Raw genomic sequence first — 18380 nt, 5'->3', positions numbered from 1 at the left:
GACCAAAAATAGCCATAACTTCAACTTTGTGAACAAAGTCGCTAAATCCTTTCATTGGGGCACATTGAAGGTCACCCTACAAATTCTGCCTAGCGACAAGCCTCCCATTCCTAAAATCAATCTCTTTCTCAATTCCAACAGGCAGCGAGAAAAACAACTTCCCGCTCGTTTCAACCTGCCGTTTGGCGGGGCGGCCCGTGGAATGCGAGCAGGCGTCGACAAGCAAGAAGGGAAAAAAAAATGTTGCGTCACACCCCGAGTGACTGGTCTCGGTGTCAGAGTGGGTGCGTCGTCTCGCTTTGTCATCTTCTCTCCCAGTCAGAAAAGGGCCAGGAAGTAAGTTGCCATGTGCTGTGACCCAAAACACGACGCGATGGCAACATTTCCGCCCAGAGGCCTTCTTCTTCTATCGCCGGCATGACAGGGCGAGGATGGCGAGGAGGGCGAGGAGGGCGAGGAGGGCGTAACACGCCATCGCTACTCCTGTTGTGGCTCCTGGCGAGCACCTGGATTGGGACAGGTAAGAACTTTAAGCCTTTTTTCAATTCAAATCCTCCTTCAAAAGCACTCATTTGACTCTCACAATCAACTTTATACTATAAAATCATCACTTTTTGGTTTAAAAACGAAATAGTTTCAATCAGAACTAAGCCAAACAGGTTTAGAAACCACTTATGACTGAATTACAGGGAAATAATAAGGGATTGCGCAAAGTTTAGATAGGCTATTTTCTATATTTATGGATATATTTGCATATTATTGTAGGTGGGCGTGTATATTGGGAATGGTAAATTGAACTGACTGTTTTGCCACTTTTATACTGTTGCACATCTTATTTTGACAGTTCTTTGTATGTAACTAGCTGTTAGTGGTATTTTTGCGGGTACTTTTAGTGGTATTGCAAGCTTTTTTAATTTGGTTGTGAGTGTGCAACAGGAAGTGCTGAGTTCCTGTATGTTGTGACTCAAAAAAAAATAAGGACGTAGTACTGTGATTGCGGCAAGGGACGGAAGGACGAGTAATGCGTCAATTCGGCGCGAGTATCGCAATAGCAGAATTGGAAGAAAGGAATATTTATCGTTTTCCCTTTTTTGCTCAAATTATGGTTTAAAAATAAAAGTATTATTGTGTTTAAAATAGAATGTTGACTATTGAGAGGCTCAGAATGGGATTGGAAAATATTTCTAAATGATTAATATTTTTAGTTTTTTTTAAGGTACATAATATAAAAATGCTTGAAGAAAATAAAATAAAAAAACTTACTTTTATGTTGTTTTCAATTGAATAAAATATTGAATATTTCCATGTTTTCATTTGGGAAAAAATGAAAATGAGTTAAATATATTTTGACAGAGAAGACGTTTTTATTCATATGTGTACTGTACATGACTTTTTGTTGTTATTGTTGTTTTAGTGTGGAGCCAATACGAGAACCCCGAAGAAGAAAGCCCCCCAGACGAAGAAGTGATCGAAGAAATTGAGGGCGGCGTGGAAAACTTAGGTTGGACTTGCTACAATTAGGAATTACAAAGAAATGTCATCTGATGATCTTTTTATACCAACGCAGAGTCTACGTTATCACCTGAGGACGTTGTGACGTCCGAATCCGTACCCACCCAAGATGGTGACACCAATTTAGGTAAAAAAAATTACATTCTCCTCAATTTTTGATTTTATTTTAATTTTGAATCTGATTTTTGCCAAAGATTTGCTGCCAGAAGATAAAACTGAAGATCTTGGCTCGGGAGTGGAAAACACTGGTACAATATTTCATATTTTTTACCATATTTCATTTCATATTATGCATTACAGATGTTTTTATTCATTTATATACTTTTTTACTACTATTACTTAATTTGATTTCTTAATATCCATCACAAAGTATATTTTAATACTCGATGTGTTTATTGTTTCATATAATTTGGTGTATTTTTTACGGACGCGCGTCGCCAAAGATGGCCGCTAACTGTGTCCATTTTTGGGCGTGGCGTTTCAGAAGGCAGCACGGACGAGCCCATACCGGCAGACTCGACGTCGCCCCCTGTCAACGAGGCCATCCCAAACATCACCATCATCCTCATCCCGGTGGCGTTAGTGGTTTTCGTGGCGGTGGTGCTCTCCTTCGCCCTCTTCCTCCGGCGCCGCTTCAAAATGGAAGCCGCCGTGGCAGGTGCGGCGATAATCCGACTCGTCCGTGTGGCGACTTTGGTCGTTGCGCCCTCAACAATGTTTTTTTTTTTCTCCTTTTCAGAAGCCAGGAAAGAGGATCCGTATCTGGATGGCTACAGCGACGAAAAAGTGCCAATGTGTGTACCTCATCAGGTCTACTTATTTATTCCCCTGCACCAAAAATATAGAGTAAAATGCTAAGTTGTTATGTGCAGGCCCATGTTTGAAGAAGACGTTCCTTCCGTGTTGGAACTGGAGATGGAAGAACTGGACCAATGGATGATCAAAGATCACGTCACCACCACCACGCCAACGTAGCATAGCATGCTCGCTAGCACCTTCCACAAAGGTGACTTTTCATTCCTGGAATCGTGCAAAATTTGAGAGTTGGCTGAAATGTGGGGGATGTTTGAAAGTCAAGAAGGACATGTGACACTCTTTTGGCACAATGTTTACTCATTGAGCGACATGGACGGCCATAGACGTCCAATCCGTTTGGAGGATTCGGCCGTGGAAACTAAAGCCGGTGGAAGCTAAAAAGAAGGAGAGCATGCTGGGAATAAATGGTTTGCTGTTGACACGCCAAGAAAAAAATGTATGTTTGAGCTACATTAGTAATAAACTCATTTCAATTTATTGATGAATGGACGCCATGTTATTGGAAATATGTCATTGTCAAACAATTTTGAGCATCCCAAATATAGTAAATAAATACCCCAACATTAAACACTTTATTCAAACAATAATATCCAAAATAAAAATCATTTTGCCAGAATTAAAAGCAAAAACTATATAATCCCAATACATCACGATCCTTTGTCAAGCTAATACTAAACACAAAGCTTGCGTCGATACCATGCGCCTGTTCGGAAGCAAGCTCTGACGTCATAGCCACGCGACGACCATTAGTCAAGCCAGAGCAGCCGAAAGCTAGCGGTAGCGGTTAGCGGCACCCAACGCCGAAAGGCTCCTATCTGACAAGCCGTTTGCTCCCGCTAAGCCGCACGCCGCCCTTTGCCGTCACAAACACGGCCAGTGACGGAGCCGAAGCGACCCCGCGTCCTCCGCCCGTCTCCCGGCCCCGACCGCTTTGAGCCCCGCGCTTCCCACTAGCGCTGCTTTTTTTTCCACTAGCACCCCCGCGCGGACGTATGCTAAGTTAGCCGGTGACGCTAACGTGGTCGCCCCAGTACCAGTGCACGACGCACCGGGTTAATCAGACGAGAGCCCTCGAGGCTTGGGCACCGTCCCACCGGAGCCTCGCGGCGTCTGCTCGCCCCAACAAATGAGGATATCTGGCCCTGGTTACGCGGCCGCAAGGACTTCCCGGAGAGGCCCGTCGTCCCCGGCCGTCAGAGGTAAGCGCACTCGGGCATTTTCCACGCACGCGAGCCGAGCCGGGGAGCGAGGCTCCACTTTCCTGGGCCTTCCTTGCGTCTTAGCGTTAGCTTGCTAACTGTAGCCCGTTCGTCCAAAAAGGGATAAATTTACTCCTCTTCCGCCTCAAATTTAACCTCATATCTTGCCCCTCTGTGTCTTTTTGAATTCGGCGTCACTTTAGAAGAAAAAAGCTGCGTCCCTTTTACTTTTGTTCAACTCTTTGACTAACTTTGTTCCAACAAGTTGAACTCGTGTTGTTGTTACTCGGGACCAATACACTCCATTTGGGCTCAATTGAATAAACACGGTCGACATTTAAACTGAGGCGACTGGTTGTTGAATGCTAATATTTGAGTGACATTGACGGTGATAGACGTCCAATCCCTTTTTTTTTGGCTGGAAGGGTTGGCAAAAATAGATCGTTTAGCGTCGTCAATGGTAGCGAATAAATTTAAAAAAGGAAACCCGGCTTTGATGTAATCCATCTTTACTTCGCACCCTTTATGATGTCAACAATTTTGCTAGCTTTATGATGTAATCAATATGGCTGCCATCCCTCCCACTTGAGACGGATTGGACGGCTCTTGATAAACTCGTTTCAAGAATATTAATGTATTGTAGCCACGTGATGAGATGTCTATTAAAGTTGTTAGCCCTGAATAGTTAATAGTATTAAAATTATTACATATTTTCAATGTTTATTGCGTTTTAGATTTTGTACACAACTGAAAATCAATACAATAATCAATTAAAACTAAGGTAAAGCAGTATAATCCAATTTTATTGATAGGAAAAAGTCTAGATGCAAAATAATTGTAGTTTTTTTATATTCAAACAAAAGAATGCTGTTACTATTTGTTTCCTCTTGTATTTCAAATAAAAAGGGACTTGTTAAATGTTATTTTAGCTCATAAAAGTAAATATTATTGTATTTTAATTTTCAGCTACACCTTAAAAAGGGAGAAAATAAGGATTATTTCTTTGAAAATGTGTAGTACATGTCCCTAAATATTTTAGTAAACCCTGTAAATTATTTAAAGTTTGAATGCATGTTTAAGTCAATCAATGGCCTGGAATTGGAGTGCAAAAAAATGTGATAGAGACGTGAGAGTTAAGTAAGTAAGGAAGGAAGGAAGTTGATTGAATTGTCGTCACCAGAAGAAGACATTTCCACTTTTGGCCTTTGGAAGACATTTGAGAGGAGAAAGACGCTCGTTAAAAGTAACACACCATTTGTCTCCCTTTACTTCAAGAAAAAAAGAATTGCCTCATTTCCTCTTTGCGTTCGCAGCTCAGGACTAATTCCCAAATTTCTACCAGTTTGCGACTTTTTCACCTAATGTATGTATAAAAAAAAAGGTAAACAGTTTAAAAAAAAAAAGAAAAATCAATTGACGTCACATGATGTATTGATGTAAAGAGAAAAAGTAAATATTACGTTGTAGTCATTATCAAGGGTCGTCGTCTCATTTCCTCCAGAAACCAATCAATGTGATTTGATCACCCTAAAAATACATTTTAAAAATACGTTGAAAAAAAGTCCACTGTTATTTCAATTCGTATTTTATAAGATAAAAACTTTGTGTGCATATATGTATATCTATATATTACTTATTTTCACTAGTAAAATAAATCTGCACATTTTTTTTACTATTTTTTTCAACATGTTTTGACTTATCAGTTAATGGTAAAATTGACTAACTCCCTCCAGCGTTAAAGATGAGTACTGCAGGCTGGAGGCTTTTCCTCACATGAAAGCGATATTTTCATGGTTGGCTGCCGTCTAGTTTGGACACGTAGGCCGTCCAGACTGGACGTTGATCTGAAAGACAGACGTATGGACAGCCTGGAGATCACTTGACGTGGCGCAAAGTCTATTAGCGGCGGATAATCCCTCGCTAACAGTCAACAAGCGTGACTTTCTTTGCTGTTTAACTGAGGAAGTGCGCTTAAATAAAAAAAATATAAAATAAATGGGAATAAAGGTCAATCTAGGTGTTGGTTTTGCGCTTGTTCCTCCCTGCGATTTCAAGGTCAGGAAATGACCGTGCCGGGCGGCTCTCTTGGCTTATGGGGGTTGCCACGGCAACGGCTTGTCCATCAGGAACGCCCGCCAACGTCGCTTCTTTTCACGTTGAATGTGTCTGTCACCACCACGTGTCACGTTCGTTTTAAATTGGGGGCTGCTAACAAATCAGCAAGCAAAAATGAGGTTTTTTATTTTTTGCCCTGTTGATATTTTGTTTTTTTGGCCACCAGGTGGCAGTATAAGATACATTGAGGGGAATGGTTTCAGCGTGGAATTTAACATGATTTTTTTTTCAATCGCAGGCGCCGTGACCCTCTGATGACCCCGAGGACGACGAGGGTGCCACTGACGGGGCATCTGCGCGCGGGGGACGTCCACTCGCCCGGGCCGGCGTCCCAAGCCGAGACCGGCGCTCGCGCCCTCGGCGAACATCGGCGAGGGGAACTGTGAGTAAAGTTTATATTTGTTTCTTTTGAGAAAAAAAACTTGAGTGATTATTTTTGAATTGACATTAAGATGAAGCAAATGCATCAAGTAGTGCTGCAACCTAAAACTAGCCAGGGTAAACAGAACACAGCACAAAACTACATTTTAATAATAATGGAGTATTGCTCTTGGAATTAATTGTCTTGCGTGTATGTGATATTTTTTTTCCAGTTGTTGCGTGCATTGATACCGTACGATTGGTAGGGGGAGCCAATGGGCTAAGTTAAGGAACATCTTAATGTTTATTAGTAGGGTAATTTTACATTAGTATATGGTCAAGTCAGCCAGGGCCGTTATAGGTTATTTTTTAGGAAGAAAAAGCGTCCAATCAGCTGTCCCGCCGCGGTTAACGCGGCTGCTGCGCCTTCTTTGCTAGCTCCTCTGGCGCGGCGACCACTTTGCTCCACGGATCAATACGCCGAGGCGCTGAGCTGACATGCTGGAAAGCAATATTCATAAATAATGGAGCGCTTGGCGAGGAAGCCACTCGCACGCCAAATTGGATGCTCGCTCACCAACTCGTCTCTGGGCCTCCCGATAGATTGGGCGTCCGTCGAAGAGAGCCCGAGTTGTTCGTTCGATAAACCCCGCCCCCTTGGGGTTAGGGGAGGGGCCTTCTTGGAAAGCGCTGAGTGCAATAATAGTCTGTCTTTTGCAGTTCAAAATTGAAGGGTGACCAATCCTCACCCACTAAACCTGAATATTATTATTTTTTAAGTGTTTTAATGAGGAAAATGAAAAAAATGTTTTAATGAGGCCTCAACATTAGCTTGCGCTGATAGCATCTTTTGCCTCATACAGGCCTGGAATTTTACACTTTTTATTTATTTATTTTGGTGTTAAATTACTGCACACTTACTCGTAAAGTCTTTGTTTATGAGGGGTTGGATGTCGACTAGTGACAAACTCATTTGGATTTACAACGGAAGCATGAAAAGACCTTGATCGGTCGGTTGCCCCTACCAACATGGCCGCCCCAAGGCCATCTCGGTCAAGGGCCACGTTCCCTTGACGTTCTAATCATATAGTCATAACTGCCCTTTTTAAAGTTGATTTTATCAATGTCAATGGATTTGCTCAATGCCCAACCCATTTGAAAATACCTTTCCAAAATGGCCTCACGGCCACCATGTTGGTAAGGGCAAGGTAGTTCTAGCTAGCTCATTCCTATATAAAAGTAACCAAAGATGGCGTCGGCACTTAGCAGAAGTTTTTCATTGTTTGGTAAGTAGGGCCCATTAGTATTTAGGTCAGACGGCTTTTCACTTTATTTTCAGAGTCTCCGCTTGCCAGATGTACGTTCGTTTAATCAACTTTGCACGCTCTTTATCTTTGGTTACGCTTTTTTTTACCCCCCTCTGGCGGTCGTCCTCCATCAGTCACGTTTAAAATACATTTTCCCTTACTATAAAATAAACATTGTTTTAAATCTATGAAAAACGGAATATTTAGGATTTTTAATCCAGTTCTTTTAATCCGACCCCTGCCAAAAAAACAAATGTAAATATGTCCGAGCCAGATGAAATTGAGTTGACGTTAAATGAACCAATCCGATTTTGACGCCATTGTTCTCGTCAAAAAAGCATCTTATGGTTCTTGTGGTTTGTTTCATGGCTTTTCCCGACACAATGGTGGCATTGGGGGGGGCAATTAGGGGGGGATAATCAATCAGCGTAATGCTCAGGCTATTAATATCACGCCGCTCGCTACAGTGCGCCGCTTCCTTTTTGCAGAGAGAGCCAGGGAGTCGTCTCCCAGTCTGTCTTCCAGGCATCCGGTTACTAGCAACATAGTTGCCATCAGCTAGCGCGCCGCAAACGCAGAATGTTAGGTCTTTGGCGGCTAGGAGTTCAATTCATGAGAACCAGGAAGGTCGGCAGCAGTGGATCCATTGGTTCCAGGTTTCTCTGATGGGTTTTCTGCCTAAAATAATGCATTTTAGCATTTGTTACCGATTGTTTTCCAGTTGTGAATGTGGAAAAAATATCAACACATTTTTCTAATATAGGTATAGGCATTAGAGCTGGGCGATAAAATGATAATGATAATTATCTCTATTTTTGTCAATGATAATATGAAAAACTTTCGATTTAATTGTTATAATTGTAAACTGTAATTACACAGTCCGACCACCACCAAGAATGGGGGCGCTGCTGTGCGATTTTTTTTTTTTTTAATTTCTTTTACTGTAACAGAAAATAACCAACAAATAATAAATGTTACTTTGCCGACATCTACTGGTGTAAAAAGGAATATAGCAACGTAAGTCTTGTGCACGTTACAAATTTGGCTTATATGCGAGAAAAAAACAACCTTCAAAACTAATTGTGAAACGCTTCCCAGACTTTCATCCAATCGAAAACAGCCGCCCAAATCATATTGCCAAACGTAATCCGGCGCCCGCTTCCTACTTTCCAAAGTGGCTTTGGATTTCTCCGCCGAGCCTCCCTCCCCTCCGACGCCGGGGCTCGGATGTCATTCTCTGAGCCGCCGCGCCACGCCGACGAGGCTAGCGTCCTCGTCGTGCGGCTCCCTTCGCCGCCACTCCCCGCGTTTACGCGCCGGCGGAAGGAGCGTCCGCCGTCCCCCATTATGCCAAAAAGCCGCGGCGAGTGAGGACGAAATAGCGAGCGGTTTTGTTGCCATTGCTGGTCATGAGCGACTGGACGTGCGGATGCGGCGCCCTCTCCTCCTTGATGAAGAGGATGGGTCGCGCGGCGTGCTGCTCGGAAATCCTCTCCGAGCAGCTGCGGCGGCTGCTCTCCGCCACCGACCGACCTTCCGGGTCTAAGGTAAAGGGGGCGCCGTAACGTAGTAGCAAAAGTTTAAAAGACGTTAAAAGTCAGACATTTGAACTTTTTTAAAGATGATGGGTCGCTTCTTGCTGATTTGGGTTGTTTTTCTGCTGATTTTGTCTTGTTTTATGTCACTATTGATTTTTTTCCTCTGCCAGATCTCACTTCGGCTACTGTTTTTTAAATTTTATTTTATTTATTTATTTATTTATTGGCCAGTTTCAGTTGCTATTGATTTGGGGGTACCAATCTTTACCAATCACCGGTCACTAACTGATGTGAAGGCACTTCTTGTTAGTTTTGAGTAGATATCACTTGCTTCCTTGTGATGTTTATTGTTAAAGTTCTCACAACAGCGCCCCCATTCTTGGCGGTGGTCGTTTTGTGTAATTACAGTTTAAAATGATCACATTTTTATCGAAAGTTTTTCATATTATCGTTGACAAAAATATTTCACGAAGGAGGTTAAGGGACATTTAAGATAGTTATTGTTCATTTGCTGTCTTTTGCCCACAACAACAATTGGCGCCTATTTCTTTCTCTCCAAAGGCCTTTTTACTGGAAAAGTGGCCGATCGAGACATGGCGTTTTCCAGACCCCGATTTTAACTATTCATAGCCCTTCCGCCCGGGAGGTCCCCAGGGACGGGGGCTCCGCAATCGGAGATCCGACTAATGCTTCCCGCCGCAGCCTAAAAGGAGACGGACGGACAACCAAACGTTGTCCTCAAAGTCAAACCCGTCCGGGAAGCGTTTTGTCCTTCGACTTTATCAACCTGCGCCCACGTCAAAATGCTTTTTAAAATCCGATATCTTTGGGGAAATCAATGAAAAGCCTCCTTTGGATTTTTAGTATTAGTTATGTTTTGAATGTTGTGCAACATTTTTGTCCAAAAAATTGGACCTACCATATTTCCACATGCATAAGATCCTCCGCGTATAAGCCACACCCTTAAATTGGTTGAATTTGACAATTTCTCTCGCATATAAGCCTCCCCCCTGACTTTGAAGGAAAAATCTTGAGAAAAAAGATCGAATTTTGAGCTAATGTAAGTGTTTTTTCTCTCTCCATTTTTGTGTGTTTTTCTAGCATGTCCAGAAAAGCTTCTCCTCGTCAGACAGCTTAGCGAAGGTGCACGAGGTCGCAAGCTGGCTTTTGGAAATGAACCAGGATCTGCTGTCGGGGGGCAGCAACGGCAGGCGCGGTCGGGCTACGGGGGGGCCGCCGCCCGCAGGTAGCGCCACCGCTGCCCGAGGGCCCCGCCGCCCGCCCCAAGACGACGAACAAGACGATGACGGTGGCGGCGGCAACGATGGTGGCGGAGGCGATGGCGAGCGTGTGAACCAAGTGCTCGGGGAACACCGGCATCCGCCGCGGCAGGTCAGCAATTTGTTAAAAAAATGGGGGGGTTCAGAAAATATTTTTAAATAGTCTTGAGAGAAAATTGATTTTGGATTTTTTTTAATCTGATGTAATAATAAGGATTCCAAATAAACATCCATTTGAATAAAACAGTCTAAAAATTAATTGAACATTAAATAAATATGTATATTTTATTTTTTTCTTTAATTTATGTTCGTGTTATCTAAGTATATATCTTAAAAATAGATTTAAATGTGAATTTGTTTAAAAAAAAAATACTATGACAAGTTTCAAAGACAAACAAAAACAAAAACTAAAAATATGACCATTCAACCGCATTAAAAAATATTTTTAAATAGTCTAAGTACATTTCAATTATTCATGATTTAAAAAAAAAAATCCAGAATATATCTATTAATTGAACATAACATAAAAATCCATCTTTATATTTTCTCTTTAATCTTTTTTTTATAATTTTTTTAAGTGTTTTCATGCATTTTTAAAAATAGATTAAATAGATACTATTATGAGGTTCAAATTGCGACCATTTCAATGTGTAAACCGTATTAAAAACTTTTTGTCCCCCTTCCTTCACAGTCGGAGGAGTCGTCCTCCCCCCGGCCGGACGCGGACCGAGGACCCGGCGAGTCGGCCCCCAGCAACGGCCCCTCGGGCGAAGGCCCCCCCGACAAGGCGACCCGGGGAGACAGGGGCCCCCGTTGGCCCTGGCGTTCCGAGGACAGGCGGCGAACGCGGGGGGACGACGAGGAAGAGGACGACGACGAGGACGAAGAAGAGGAAGAGGAGGAGGACAACAACAATGGCGACGCTCGCCGGGAGGAAGACGAGGAGAGGACCGCGGGAGGGCCCCCAAATAGGGCCCAGGTGCCCACCGTGGTGGTGGGGGGGCCCATGGAGGAGATGGAGGGGGAGGAAGAGGAAATGGAGGAAATGGACCAGGACAGCGACAGTTTTGAGCACTCGGCCGAAAGCGGACGCGACGGCGAGGAGGAGGACGAGGACGACGATGAAGAGGAAGGAGAGGAACGGGGAGAGGAAGGCTTGATGTCGCCCACCGCCGTCGCCGCCAACAACGTCCACTCAAACCAAAGCTCCTCCCATAAAAAGGTAGGACAGTCTTTTTTTTCCCCCTCATAATGTTTAGTTATTGCCCTCTGGCGGACAAGGTTTGTCACTGCAGTTGTTGCTCTTTAAATTGTATTGGAAGTTTGATTAGGGCGGTTAATGATGACTTTAGTAACATGTTTTGAAATGACGAGTTTTATTTTGAGGAATATTTACTCTAAAATATGATTTTATGCATTGTAAACATTATAGGGCTATTGTTTCTATAAAAGTAAAAGTTCATTGCAATCACTAAAGAGTAAAAAAAAAAGCGTTTTCTTAACTTAAATGGAGCGTGCTTCATTTGAAGAACTTTTACTTAACTGGTGGAATAGCATTTGCGTACTTTTGCGCTTCCAGGGCGGGGTGGCGCTCGGCTTTGATAAAAGTGGCGGCTAATCCTCCTCAAACAATGACAGGGCGGCTAAACCGATAGCGTGGTTCGTTCTTTGTTGGACAGGCCGGCGTCCCTTTAGCGACCGCTCAAATGCTCCGCCCGTGACAAATCTTTATGCGTCACTTCGTCAAATGATTTCTTACAAAAACATACTTGTGCTAATAATGTTGCGGTTTTGGCTCGTTGTGAAGTAAAGAGGAATACATATTTTAAGGGGGAAATAAATACAAATTAATGTTGAAAATAAGTAAAAGTAATGGAACACAACAGAATTGGTTGCCATTGACAACGACGCACGTCAAATCCACTTTGAACCTCAAAAGTTGACCTTAAAGGATCACGTTTCTGACGCCAAACCCCGGCGCCCCCCTAAGCCCCTCCCCAGCCCAAACAGATCAGACAAATGTCACCGTGATTGACACACAATCACTTCATGAAATCAAACAATTTTATTTTGACAACTACTTTAACCCATGACATAATAACATACAGATATTCCCGGAATGTCCGCCGCCGTTATTCAAGGGGGGGTCGCTTAGGAAGTTCCCACATTCCTCCGCCGGACGGTCACGGGAGCGGATTCCGTAGCGGGTGGGGAGGAGCCAAGGGGGCGGGGTCGGGGGAGGCCGCCAGCTGCTCGCAGGGGGGAGTTTAGTCCAGATCGCCACCGCCGCCGGCGTTCTTCCTCCCGGAACACGTTTTTTTAGCCGCTTGGTTTTCCATTCCCGCGCCGCTCGTGTCATGCCGCGGCGTTGCCCCATTCCCCGCTTCTCGTACGGAAACGGCGCCTGGAAAAAGGCGGACTGGATCGGCGACCGAGCGGCGCCGGATGATAAAACCCTGGGCGTGGGCGGCCCGCCGGCGCCACAGAAAATCTTCCGGATATTTAGCATCAGTATCATCGCGCAGAGTTTGCCGTTCTGTCGTCGACGGGTGAGTTGAGTGCGTTTTTTGTCAAAAATAACTTTTCATATGTTTTCATATGCTGTATTTTTTGGGGGGATGAATATTGTTGCATTTATTTTGCCGGCGTGGCGCCACGCGGAGAAAAGTGACACCTAACAGATGACCCTAAAAGTCCGTCGGCGAGCAGACTAATTTTAGATTTGAGGTTTGAGGGAGAATTGTTGCGTCAAAAGGCGGCGCCGCCGCGCATTTTAACGGGAATCGAACCTTTGACCAGGGTCATATTTTTGTTGTTGTTGTTGTTTGGATCAGTGCTATTGACCTAGCTTTGCAGATAAAATAGTGTAAAAGTAGTGAAATGACAGTGTTTGGCCACTGGGTAGCAGCAGCGATGTAAATGAACAGACCTTAAAAAGTCCGTCATGTTTGATTCCGGCCTGCAGGGGGCAGCGCGTCCTAACAATTATATTCTTTGCTGCTTGTATTGTCCTTCACCTTTTCAAGAGTGGAATCTTCCTTCTTTGGCTGCATTTATCCACTCGAACGTTGCTAATTTGTCAAATTTGCCCCACTTAACACGCAGCGTAGCCCTCTCGACTCCTCCACTATGCTAATGCTAACATTTTTTTGGCTGATTAGATGTGCGTCAAGTGCTTTGTTCTTGCTTTCTTGGTTTATTTAGGAGAAATTTGCAAACGCCTGACCTCGACTTTTTTAAGTGAAATAAACGAGCTTCCTCGTCAAAAATCTGGCAAAATTAAAGAAATTGTTGGATGAGAAATTTGTATTTTGATCGCAGAAGAGAGATGGATAGAAGAGTATTTTTTGGCAAGCTCGACTTGTCATCAGTGGGTGGAATTGATTGCTTTTTTGGAAGACATGATTTGCTTTTAAATGCCTTTTCAAAAAAATATCATTTTAATCAAGCTGATAGTGAAGGTCATTCCATTTTCTTTTAATCACTTTTTTTTCGCCAGAGCAGACCTTTCTCAAGGCTCAAGTTTGGGGAAAAAAAGACTTTTTTTGAACAGCAAATTGAACTTTTATTCAGAAAATAATGGCAGTATATCTGGAAAAAAATTGCTTAGAAAAGTATATTCGAGAGAAAAAGCATGTTTTTTTGCAAAAACGGTCGATTACATCTTAATTTTTAAACATTTAAATACTTAACCTAAAGTGTAATCACTTTTTAACTGTAAATGAACTAATTTAATGTCATAAAACAACACAATTGCAATAATTGCATTAAGCATCAAAGTGATATATGGCGCCAACTAGTGGTGTGAATGGAAATTACATCTAAAATTCGAATGTTAGACAAAACAGCACTTTTTCAATAAAAAAACATCTTATATTCTGGCCAATACGGTAGTCAACGATCGCGATAAAATTGTTCGAATACGTCGTTTTGTGGGCGGCGCATAATAATCGAGTCATCCGATTGGCTAGCGGACGCCTCCGATACTCCGATACAAAGTGACTTTTATTTATTTTTTTATACTTTAAAGATTGTTTCCACTCTACTGGGGCATGAAATTGGCGCGCCAGATCTTATCTTTGTTCTTTGGAAGTAGGGGGAGATGGAGCTCTTTCCCGTGAAATTGGAGCCTTAATCGCCGCTATCTGCTAAAGCTACTTGACTAAATGGCCGTCCGTCGTGGTCGTCGTTGTCGTCGTCACCGGACGCGGCCCGCCCCGTTGCCAGGCGACCGTTCGCCGGCGTCGGAGCGTTGATTTGATTTGGGTTGGCTTGGCTTGGCGATGCCTCGGGGGAGTAAAAAGGAAGCGGCTAGAAAATAGCGTATTAAGGTAAATGCTAACAGAACAGATGTCGGTCATTTGGATTAAATGTAAATTTATTCAGGTCACTATTCCATCCCAATTAATTAAGATTCGACTAGGCATGTCATACTCCATTCATTATTACTATTATTATTATTTCAATTGAAATTTCTCATTGCTGAGTGATACTGGAGTTCTTTGGAGGGTGCCATTGAGCCAAAATGGCCGCCTGAAATGGAAGCGGTGTCTTCCCAGGCATGTTTTTTGGGGGGGCATGGTTTTGTCAGGCATTTGTAGCTAATTTCTTGTCTGCAAGTTGAACTGGCTTTAGGAACGAGATTGTTTTCTGGTCGTAGGGGGCGCTACTGAGCCAAAATGGCTGCTTGAAATGGTTTTCCCGTGCCTTTGTGAGACTTTTTTTGTTACTTTACATTTGGTAGGCATGTCTAGCAAAATTCTTGTCTGCAAGTGAAAGTGTTATCAGTAACTGGATTGTTGGCTAGTCCTAGAGGGCGCTACAGAGCCAAAATGGCCGCTTGAGTTGGAACCAGTGTTTTCTTGTGCCTTTTTAGAGACTTTTTTGAGTGGTGGTCATCCTTTGGCAGATAATTCTAGCTAATTTCTTGTCTTGAAGTAAAACTGGCTTCAGGAATTGGATTATTTTTTCATCCTAGAGGGCGCCACTGAGTTGAAATGAAAATAGTGTCATTACGTGCCCTTATAAACATGGCTTTTGGGAGTGTTTATAGTGGGCATTCTTTGGGAAGATATTTCTTGTCTTAAAGTCAAACTAGATTGTATTCTAGTCCTAGGGGGCGCCACTGAGCTAAAAGATGAAAGCACCTTGCGTCCTCTTTTCTCAAGCATATTTTGTTTAGTAATTTTTCCTCGATAGTCTAGTAAATGTCCTTTTAATGCTCTGAATTTGTAATCATCAAATAATAATAATCAAAATGGCAATTTTTCTATACTTGGGTAGGGTCGCCCCGCATTTCCCGCTCCGTCCGTCTTTGCCTGATTTTCTCTTTCATCTGCGTCCCGAATGCGTAATCTGCCAAGCGGCGTGCGCCCCCGCCGTGAAGGGCGCCCCTTGTTTGTCGGGGTGGTCTGGCCGTGGCGCCCGTGCCGCGGCCTCTCGCCACTCGCCGCTGGCCTCGTGCGCATTACCATACAGCTGTCTATCCCACCGGATGTGCTCAAAGACGCGGACGCGGCAGATGGAGCGCCCCCGGATTAAAAGCGCGCTCGTCTTTTGTGTGCCGACCGGCGGCGTCCATTTAAAAAAAAAAAGCCAGTCAGTCCACTTTTGATGTGATGCTCGGAAACACGTCAAAGCCGGTTTGCACTTGACCGAGACCACGTCTTGATTTCCAATCCAATTTCAGCCAGGCGAGACCCCTTTTGATCTCGTTTAGCCCCCACAGCGACCGCTCAGGTGAATGTTAAACTGAAAAAAGGGATTTTTTTTGCCAAAAATCGTTTTCGTTGGGAAGGTAAGGGAGGATGACGCAATTAGCCGCAAGTTGACTAAATACGATGAAATGATGAAAGACGGAACGTTTTAGAGAGTAATCTGATGAGATTTGGTGATTTCAAAAGATTGGCTGCTACGACCAATCAAATCATCCCATGCAATAACAATTATTTGGAGAGAAATTTGTTGTTTTAGGGACATTTTCACTGTATTTTCTCGCAATTTGATGCTCAAAAAATGGAGAGTGCGGCTTATATGCGCATAAATTAACTTTGACATGCACGAAACTCAAGACTATATGGCCGATTTGGTCATTTATTTCAAAATAGAGAAAAAATAAACTGATAAAATGCTTAACAACATTTATTTGGACGTCTATAAATTAAATTTAAGTAAAAAATAAACCGTATCATGCCCAAAAATAGCCACTCCGGTTCTCCCAGTTTACTCGGGCCGAAGAGATCGGCTCCTCGCCAAAACGTGACGTCAGGACGGACGGGACGGATATTGATGAAATAAATGATGGCCCAGTGTTTAGCTTGCGTCGGCAATACTATGCTAGCAGGGGGTGGTTTTAGGGGGGCTTTGAGTAAGTCACACACACTTTGCTGCAGTCTTTTCCTCCACAATCAGGTTAGCTTAGCGTCCGCCTACGCACTCGGAGACGGCGTCCTGTCCTCCTGTCGCGGATAGAATATTAATTGCTGGTTCAGACTTTAGTGGGACAAGTTTATATTTAATGTTTAAATATAAAAAAATTTAATTGGATTAAGAGAATTGGATCAAAAGCCCTCAATATTCCGTTTTTTTAAATAGATCTAAAACAATGTTTATTTGTGCTTTTTGTTCTTTTAATCATTTGTTTTTTTTATTTCAAAAGTAAACAAAATATTTTAATAATGTTCAATATTAAAGTGAACAAAAAATAAAATATTATTATATATTCTTAGATATTTTAAAAAATACTTTTAAATTTAAAAACACAACAAAATACGATTACAATTTTACTATTATCGATTTAAAAAGGGGAAATCAGGAAATATAATATAAATCTATAATCTTCATTTGAATTTGATCCTAAAACAGAAAGTTGACCATGATTTACTTCTTCGGGCCGCACAAAATGATGCGGCGGGCCAGATTTTGGCCCCGGGACCGTCACTTTGACACCAATAGAGGAATGCGCTCTTTAATAACGCACGAGCGACTCCTGCCCACGGCTTGATTGCCAATGTCTTTGTTCGCCGGACCATTATTTAATACTTTTGAAAACAAAGCCGAATTAAAAAAAAAAAACAATGTTAATGTGGCGTTATTATGCAGGGCCGCCGCCGCCGCCACCGCCACCACCACGCTTAATCTGGCCGCGTGGCAGTTTGGGAATCCCTTGGCTGAGGCAAAGCTAAACGGGATTTATGGAGCGTCTGCGTCACGGAAGGCGCCAGATGGCGTGGGGGGCGGGGCTTGTGGGGGGAAGCTAAAAAAAAAAGGGAAACAGGCTCTTCTGTTTGGGTTGAAAGATGCGCGCCGTCCCTTTAAATGGAGGGAGAGCTAAAAAAAAAAAGACTAATTTTGGTATTTTCTGGAATGGGTTTTTGAGCAAAAGTTGAATTTTGGGGGGGATTTAAACCATTTGCGAATTGGGTTAAAAAAATGGTTCGTTTTTTTGTTAATTACAAAAACGTGAGTCAAAAAAAGACATAAAAGAGGGAAAAACAAAGCTAGGTTTGCAGCCCAGAAACACAAAAGACACCATAAAAGGGGTAAAAATAAGCCTAAATTTAGAACTCACTAAACAACCCAAGGGATAAAAAAGGTTTGAGTTCCAAGGGAAAGTTTGCTCACGTTCAGAGCCAAGAAATAAAAACAAAAAGAGGGAAATAACTAGCTAGCAAAAGGGCTAAATTAGGCGCTAGTCATATGATGACAAAGGGCACACGCTAACTGTTTAACTGTGATATTTAGCATGTTTTGTTCCTCCTCTGCGCGTCCTTAATTGTCCTTAAAGTATATTCAAAGAAGCCCAAACGAGGTTAAGAGTCTTAATTTATTCCAAGACGACTCCTTTTGGGAGTCCCTGGTTTGAGAAGATGAGCTGGCGGCTGTGTACTCGAGCTAAAACGTTAGCATTTGGAATTTCCTCCCTCACAGCTCGCATTTTAATTAGCGACCGCCTTTCTTTTTTTTTTTTTTTTTGGCCTGGATAAAAGCCCGACTTGCTTTTATTTACGAGCGCCATTTGGGGTTTTTGACGAGCGGCGGCCCGGTCGGTTGAGTCGGTATCGGGGGGGCGGGGGCGCTTGAGCTTTGACAAAGGAAAAGCCCGGCCCATTGAAAGGCAGGTCGGCATGCCAGGCATTCCTACGCCTTGTGTAAAAAAGGTTGGACGACGACCTGCCAGGATTTGTTGTTATTTGGGAATGGCGTTCAGTTACCATTACTTTATTGATAATATTATTATAATAATAATAGTTT

The 18380-nt window shown here is 43.0% G+C and overlaps 2 protein-coding genes across 2 annotated transcripts in view; both read left to right on the top strand.

The window, feature by feature from the left end:
* Positions 1-146: 146 nt before the first annotated feature.
* tmem154 (transmembrane protein 154) lies at positions 147-2805 on the top strand. The gene is made up of 7 exons (XM_077719260.1): positions 147-520; positions 1415-1501; positions 1568-1639; positions 1707-1760; positions 1997-2170; positions 2252-2306; positions 2385-2805. The coding sequence occupies exons 1-7, from the start codon at positions 418-420 to the stop codon at positions 2485-2487; spliced, it is 648 nt and encodes a 215-aa protein (XP_077575386.1). The 5' UTR covers positions 147-417; the 3' UTR covers positions 2488-2805.
* A 235-nt stretch (positions 2806-3040) lies between these two features.
* The window catches only part of fbxw7 (F-box and WD repeat domain containing 7), a 33991-nt gene continuing 18651 nt past the window's right edge, over positions 3041-18380 (top strand). Inside the window, exons 1-4 of the mRNA XM_077719172.1 lie at positions 3041-3527; positions 5881-6024; positions 9949-10239; positions 10819-11349. Of these exons, the coding sequence (XP_077575298.1) occupies positions 10021-10239; positions 10819-11349 (750 nt within the window). The 5' untranslated portion in view covers positions 3041-3527; positions 5881-6024; positions 9949-10020. The remainder of the gene's footprint in view (positions 3528-5880; positions 6025-9948; positions 10240-10818; positions 11350-18380) is intronic.

The sequence above is a fragment of the Stigmatopora nigra genome, chromosome 6, assembly GCF_051989575.1.
Source record: "Stigmatopora nigra isolate UIUO_SnigA chromosome 6, RoL_Snig_1.1, whole genome shotgun sequence".
In the NCBI taxonomy this organism is placed as follows: Eukaryota; Metazoa; Chordata; class Actinopteri; order Syngnathiformes; family Syngnathidae; genus Stigmatopora; species Stigmatopora nigra.
Note: the sequence above shows the minus strand (reverse complement) of the source record. Positions and strands in the feature narration are given on the sequence as shown.